The sequence below is a fragment of the Solanum tuberosum genome, unplaced genomic scaffold (genome assembly GCF_000226075.1).
Source record: "Solanum tuberosum cultivar DM 1-3 516 R44 unplaced genomic scaffold, SolTub_3.0 scf00730, whole genome shotgun sequence".
In the NCBI taxonomy this organism is placed as follows: domain Eukaryota; kingdom Viridiplantae; phylum Streptophyta; class Magnoliopsida; order Solanales; family Solanaceae; genus Solanum; species Solanum tuberosum.
The window spans coordinates 57,541-65,632 of record NW_006239671.1 but is presented as its reverse complement, the minus strand read 5'-3'; the positions used below and the strand labels follow the sequence as shown (position 1 = coordinate 65,632).

The 8,092-nt window shown below is 33.9% G+C and overlaps 1 protein-coding gene across 1 annotated transcript in view; it reads left to right on the top strand.

The window, feature by feature from the left end:
* Positions 1-5,532, top strand: part of LOC107059010 (uncharacterized) — a 20,751-nt gene extending 15,219 nt beyond the window's left edge. Inside the window, exons 2-6 of the mRNA XM_015305378.1 lie at positions 686-900; positions 3,469-3,685; positions 4,902-4,942; positions 5,090-5,181; positions 5,294-5,532. Of these exons, the coding sequence (XP_015160864.1) occupies positions 686-900; positions 3,469-3,685; positions 4,902-4,942; positions 5,090-5,181; positions 5,294-5,532 (804 nt within the window). The remainder of the gene's footprint in view (positions 1-685; positions 901-3,468; positions 3,686-4,901; positions 4,943-5,089; positions 5,182-5,293) is intronic.
* The last annotated feature ends 2,560 nt before the right edge of the window (positions 5,533-8,092 follow it).

Below are 8,092 nucleotides of genomic sequence, written 5' to 3'. Positions count from 1 at the left end.
TTTTTTGGGGGGGTTGTTGGGGGGGCTGGTTTGAGGGTAGGGACCAAATAAATTGATTTTTTCAACAATTTTTTTTTAAATTGGAAGTTGGAAGAGAGTTTGGAAAATGTTTTCCTTAAGTTTTGAAGGGAAGTCATTTTCCTTAAATTTGAAGAAAATGACTTGATTTGGAAAACATTTTCCAAAACATTTAATCCAACCAAACATGAGAAAATTGGAAAACATTTTTCGAAAATGTTTTCCTTCATACCAAACACACCCTAGATTCCAAAGATTTGTTACTTGAACGAAGCAAACTTACCACATTACACAACTATTTGAAGCGGCTTTTGACAGAAATCGACTTTGAAGAAGAGAGTTGAATTTTGGGCAGAAATCGATTTAGATTTTGGGGGTTGGTTTTGGGTGAAGTGAGAGAAAAGAGAGTGAGTAGAGGGAAATAATAGGAAAAGAGGCAAATGAAAAAATAAAAGGAGGGAATGAAATTTTACCCGCCTATTTTAGCCACAGATGTTTAGCCACAGTTCGTACTATGTAGAGAATTTTTTATTTTTTAGCTAATTTTGCCACAATTTTCACAACCGTGGCTAATAAATCGTGGCTAAAAGGCGATTTTTTGGTAGTGATTTCTTGTTATATCTCTTATTTCCTATATTTTTATTTGATTGTGCAATTAATATTGTAGAGTAACATGGATGATGAAAATGGCATGTGGTATCCAAATGGTGATGAATACCTCGCACTTAGAGATTTGTGGAATTGTTATGAAGAGTGGAGTGCATATGGTGTTGGTGCTCTCATTTATTTGAAAGATGATAATGAGAGTGTTCTTCAATATTATGCTCCTTACTTATCAGCGATTCAAATTTACATCGTCAAATCAACTTCCTCACTAATAAGGTATGAACGGAAATACATTTTTTATCTGTTTCCAAAGTAATCAAAATTACACAATCAAATTACCTTTTTTACCAATAAGGTATAAATGGAAATATATTTACTTTTCTTTTCCTGTTTATATTCAAGTAATGCAAATACAAAGGCTTATTTTCATAAAAACAGTCTAAAACTAGCTTTGTGCCTAATATCATCAATTTCTTCCTTTACTATATTTTGAAATTAGTCTTTTATTTTTAATCTTTAATTGTCTTATTTATTAGGCAGAATAGTTAGGGAGATAATTGTACTTATTTTAGTTTGTCAATTCTGTCTCTATGCTATGTGGAGTTTCATTCAAAACTAATAGTTTGGACATCTTTGACTGTTGACTTGACTTATATAATACTTATTTTACTAAGTAGGATAAAGTGTGTAATTACACACCCTTAAAAGTGAATTAATACAATAATTTACATTTAAAAAAAAAACATTAAAATCCTAAGGAGAAAAATAACAATAAGAAAGAAAAAGGAATGAAAAAAAATCGTCAACTTTCATTTGTCCCTTCACCAAAATACCCCAAGCCAAAATATAGAAAAGAGAAAAATGTAACTATCTAATTGATTTTCTCTTTCTCCTCTCTGCATTTTCTATCTTTTATTTTTATTATTTTTCACTAACATTAAATTATCACATCATAAGGAGATTAATAGCAAAGTACCCAAAGCTTTTTTATAACAAAAAATACCTGAAATTAAACAAACAAAAACATTCAAAAAAATTCGAAGGTGGAAGAACATATAAAAAGGAGTGGAAGTAGATTTATTTGGTAACTTGTGAGAGTATTATTGTTCATAGTGAAGTAGCCTTGAAAGAGGTTGAATTTTTAAAAAAGGAGGAGCAACCAAGAGAGCTTCTTTGTATCCTCTTTCACTTCACTTTTTATTTTCTCTTTAAGAAGATAAAATATATAATAAGAACTTTTGATAGATAGAATATAAAGTATATTCACTTTTTCTTGGAGATATGTGATGATTTGGTTGTTGATACTACTAACTTCACTCTTCAACAATGAATGACATTTGTACACAATTTGTTAATCATGAAAACTTTAATATAGCTTCATAAGATGTTGAATGCAAATCTAGAGATCATGTGTTTCAACAAATTCTTCCTTTTTGATGATATCAAACTCATAGCAACTTCATATGTACTCTTGTAGCATCTTCAATATTCATAAGATCTTGATGCCCCTCTTCTCACTTGATGATAGCTTCTATGTTGACAATCTTCTTTTTTTAAAACAAAGTTCTTTGTTGTTTCAACACTTTTGGTTGGGAACAAGTTATCCCAGGATTAATTATCCTGTGATTAGTTATCCTGGGATAACTTATCCCACCATGTATATGGGATAACTCATCCATCACTGTGATATAAATGGTGGGATAAGTTATCCAAACAAGACACCAAAATTTTATCACATGACTATTTATTTTTATCCCTCGCACCAAACGACCCCTTACAATTTCATGTCGATATATACAACAAACTTACTTCACATGATTTGTAAACTTATAGTAGTTCACCTCGATCTCTAAAAGGTTTATAAGATTCTTGAGTTTATAGACATTAACAACTTTAGCCTCTTTCAATTTGTACAAATAGCTAGGCTTACATAATAAACAAGAGTTGTGATCTTACTTAATCAGCTACATGACTAACCTTTCCTTCATTTGTAGTTTGTTAAATAGCTAGGTTAGATAACCTAATCATAATCATATGTCTCTTCAAATATATATTCTCCCTTATGTTTCTTATCAAAAATATTCTTCAACTTCCACACAATAAGAATGTTCTTAAAAACTTTATCCATTTGGCTTTATTAAAAATAGTAGTGCTAGGTAAAGGTCTTTTGTGAGCATGTCAATGTACGTTTTCTACTCAAGAATTCATCAAGCCTAATTAGAAAATGTTTAGACAGGTCCTTTTAATTCATAAAGACCATATCAAGTAGAAATTACATTTACTTGTACCCAGAGGCGGACCCACCCCTATAGATGAGCGTGCATGAGCACCTGTTAACTTCGAAAAAAAATCATGTGTATATGTATATCTATCTTGAGAAACTGATAGAAATTAGAATATAATTAACAGGGCACAAATAAGGAACATAGAAGTGTCATTGTGCTATTGGTAAAAGCTTGAGGAACCACCCGCGAGACCTGGGTTTGAATCCAGCTTGAGCGCTATTTCACTAAGATAATATTGGTGCACCCGAAGTTTTCAAATCCTGAGTTCGCTGCTTCTAGTTGTGCCACTGTTATGGTCAAATTTAGTTCTCTTTATTAAGAAAGAAGAGTTTCTAAACTTTGTTCCCTTGTCTCTCTTCAAAGAAATTATTGATATCTTTTTAATTCCTTCTTTCCTCCTTACAATGTTTCTTTTCTGCTTTATACTTTATTGTGTTTAGTTCCTCTTGTATCACCATTTTATTCTCATACAATTCTATTTAATTTCTTTAGTAAGAGTGTACCAATTTAAATATATAGACTTTTGAAAAAATTGATGATCCTGTTATGTGTTCTGTAGAAACTCATCTTCTGGAGATCATGATGTGGATTTCGAGACGGAATCTTGGAGTGATGCAAGTGAGAACAGCGAGAAGTTGTCGAGAACTATAAGTAACAACTCCATTTCTGCAGATTCATGTTTTGAGTGGGATGGTTCAAGAGACCGCCTTGGCTATCTCTATTTCCACTATTCTGAGACATGCTCTCCTTTTTGGAGAATTCCCTTTTCAGATAAGGTACACACATTATATTACTCTTGAAATGTCACATCTAATATGTAAATTTTTTTTATTTTTGACGTAACGTTATGGGCTACATTATATTGCAAGTAACAATTAAGTTGAATAGACTTTACTTGTATGCACAACACCAAAAGTTGAGACCAGTGAACCCTGTTGTGTTTTCCCTTAGGTATTTGAACTGTTTCTAAGTCACTATGTTTCATAAAGTAACTAATGTCACGGACTTAGAGTCTCACTAAAGCTCTGTGTGGCACATGACACTAAGGACTCATTGAATCCATAGAAAATCCTTCTTCATTGCTACATTCAACAATTTCTTCAGTATAATAACTTTGTTCCATAAGTAGAGATTGATCACATCGAGTCTACTAACTATATTAGGTAGTATAACATGCAATAGATCTATAATTCTTGACTTTAGTAGGAGAGGGGACTTTACCAAATCGGTGCCTCAATTTGAATAACCTCGGGCAAGGATTATGAAACATTCACTTCAATCGGAATTCTTGTATATGAGATTTTCTCAAAGTTGATTGTAAAGCAATTTGTGTATAAAGGTCTCCCTACTGCACTAGCCACTTTGATTCGAGGTTCAGTGGACCAATACCTCATAGGCAACCCAAGTAACTTCACCCATAGTGGGATTAGACAATGTCTTGATCAAAATCAAAATCAAGCTCCCATTGTTTGAGTATGATAGGCTTATTGTTATAGTAATATGGTCCATATTTAAGTACCTTTTCCTTAAGTATCCATATTTTGTTAGTCATTTCCTTGTAGGAAAAGGTTTACGACTCTATACATAGAGACCCGTTCCTTCCAACTTAATCAACAGTCACAATATAGTCCTAGGGGCTTTGAGAGTTTTGTATAGGGGGAGAAACGGTGAGACACAAATGTTATGTTAACACTTGTGTGGACCTCTTTTTATTCCGAGTGAATTGTGTGAGGTTACTTCTTCGATAATTTGTACTCTCATATTTATATAGTGAATTGCTCATCTCTTCATGTGGACGTAAATCGGTTGACCAAACCGTGTTAAATGTTTGTATCTCTTTTGGTATATTTCTCATTTCTCATTTCTCTTCTAACTCATAGACTTTTGAGGTTTGTTTGGTTAGCTTTCGCATGACACCGAATTATTTTGATCAATAGTATATATCATTTCACATCTTTTTATGAAGCTAATATTTGTTTGGGTTTGCTATAGAGCACTGAATTGTCTGCTGCAAGTTGGATGGTTGTTGCTTGGTACATATATATATAAATCTTCTTAGTCTTTATGTTTTTTTCCTTTGATAACTCTAGTTAAAGATGTTACAGAAATGCTTTCTTTCTCTTATGTTTAGTCAGTTTATTTTACATATCTAAGTTATTTGCTTTACATCATATTATTAGGTATCCAATATACCATGTTCCAATGAAAGCAATTACTAAAAATGTTTCTGCAAGCTTTCTTACCTACCATACATTGTTATCAACTTTCCAAGGTATGTATTTTAAACTCGCTATATTTGATTTAAGTTATACACACTGACAATGTAAGAATTTTTCGGTATCACTCTGCCCTACTTGACTGAGTGATGTGCCTTTTGTTTTCAGATGTTGCAGAAGAGAAACCCGATGGAGAAAGTGGAATTCATCTTAGTCCATTCGGTTTAGCTGCATACAAGATGCAAAATGATGTATGGCTAAACACTCATACAGAAAAGGACTATGAAAAACTATGTGATCTTCAAAATGCTGTAGATTCAGGGCTGAAGCAGCTTTCTTATAGTCACCATGACTTCAATTTCTTCACCGCGCATTCTAACATGGAGCGTGGAGGTTACTCATTATGAACTCATTCACAGCCTCCGCCATCATTCTTGTTATGTTTTTTAGATGGTTTTCTCCAAGAAACTGATGTACACTCTTTCAATTCATTTGATGGGGGAAAATTGTTAGATGGTTTGAGATATATTTTCCTTTGTGATTTGGGAGGAATTCAGTTTTGTACCAAAACCGTTGTAGAGCTTTGTAAACATCTCATGTAGCTCTATATTTCAACAAGTAGTAAAATTTTGGCCTAGGCTTTGGGCATTTGGTTAACTTACTGCATGGTTGCTATCAGTGCTATCTCTTGCCACAGGTTTCATCATGTGGATGTTCAAACCACAACAAAATTAAGTCCAAGTTGTATAGGCTTCAATCTTCTTCTTTTTTACAACCTAGAAACTCTGGAGTGTCAGGGTTCGAAACTCGGACGAATAATGAGTTCTTACCTCTAGTCATCTCCACTTACATACTTGGCGTTTATCTATAGCGACTGGCATGGTATGACGCCATAATGTGTGTCTAAATCACACGTCACGTGATGTGCTCTAATCATTATATCAAAGCCAACCTTGTGGTTGTTTATAGTTCAATCTTATTTACAAAAAATAATTCCCACTTAGAAGTTTTGGTTGCCAAAAGTCGACCTAGATACATATAATATCTCATCTTAACCTCATCACGTAGTCCCCATCCTCACCACCCCACGCCTCTATCACTACCCCACCTCTCATAGTGAAAAAAGGTAGCCTAATCACTAAACTCTTGCTATATGTAGGGTCCAAAAAAGTGTTAGACCACAAGGGTCAATTGTACGCAGTCTTACCCTACATTTCTATGTAAGGCTATTTCCACGGCTCAAATTTGTGACCTCCTAGTTACATGGCAGAAACTTTACTAGTTATATCAAGGCGAGCTACCAAAGTAGCATTACAATTCTACTTCACCTTCCATCTCTCATCTACCTTTCATATCTACCAAACTAGCATTACAATCCAACAAAGTTTGGAGTTCAATTGATAGTATCGTCAATCAGAACTAAAACAAAGGGATAAAGAAAGTACCAACATTCCAATCCCAACAAAGAAAAAAAATTCAAGAGGACTCAAATTCAAAGAGAAAATTATAATTGAGAAGGAGGTAGAAATTACCACACAAAGCAGCCCAAAAAAAAGTAACACAAGTATAAGAAAAATCAGATAATAACAAAACAATACACAAAGAATCAACAAATAATCAGAGAAATTAAAGGCTACCGGGGTGAAACTACTAATATTTTGTGCAAAGAATATATGGTTGGGTAAAAAGGGAATCCAAAAGGGTTTATAAAAAGAGCACTCAAATCAAATTACATAGAAACACAATTTTCGCCCAAATAAATTGGGTCATATCAGATACTACAAAATTTAAAAAAGATTCAAGGGGTTTGAGATTTGGGTTTAGAAATAGAAAAAGGAGGCAAACACAACTCAATTGGGTCTGATCTGAGTATCTACAAACAAATCAAGGATGGTTAATTGGGAAGGAAGTTAGCAGAGTAGTTGTTGAATGAAATGGAGAAGGGAATGTGTTGGAATGTATGCGTCCCCTAGTTACGATAGGACCAAGTTCTTAGCACAATTAAGATTAACAGAAGATAAGTACTGAAAGTAAAGATAGAACATGCAATTTTATGTGGAAACCTCCTTGCTAAAGGGAGTAAAACCACGACCTGTCTCACAGGGTTTTCAAACTGCTTTTACTAAACTTCACAAGCCAAAGTAAAACCCAGTTTACAACACACGAGATTAACCACCTAATCTCTATTTTGAGTAATACACTACCACTCAATGAGCCTAAGCAATGCTTGCATTACCCACTATACTAACTCAACTGATTAATATAGACTTTAGCGTAAGACACGAAGTTGCCCTCAACTAAGTTCTTACAAGGATTCACCCAAGTTTGAAACTTTTCTAACACAAGCAAAATGAATCCTACAATATAAGCACAAATACAAGCAATCAAAGTAACAGCTGGTTCAGGAAGCAATTGAACAGTCTATGAGGTCCCTTGCTGTTTTTGAAGCTTGAATATCTCTCTTTGCATGAATGAGTGATTTATTGTTTGTCATATTGAATATATCAAACATCAAGAGTTAATACCCATCGGACAAACAACCTCGTCTCTTTTGATTGGTGTGGTACATTGACGACCTCACCAACTTCTGTCGCGAACAACTTTCCAACTTATAACACATGGGCCTAGACGAGCATACTCTACAGAGGATCGTGTCCCTGCATTTGTGAGGAGATCATCAAAACATCTAGGAGCATTAAGACTTATCATTTTCGCCCTTTTTGAAGATGACAAACAACCTACAAGTAGCCTCACATGAGTTAATCATTCATTCAGAAAAAAAAAACATTAGTTCCCCCTATCAGTAGTATTCCCATCCATAAGCAGTTCCCCCCAACTATAGTATTCCATCCATGTCTCCTCTTTTCTCTTCTTAATTTCACAAGCAGTTACAATAAAATTCACCCTTTTGACATCATTGAAAAGGAGTAGTAGTAAACATAAGCTAGCTGCATGCAAAGCGTTAGG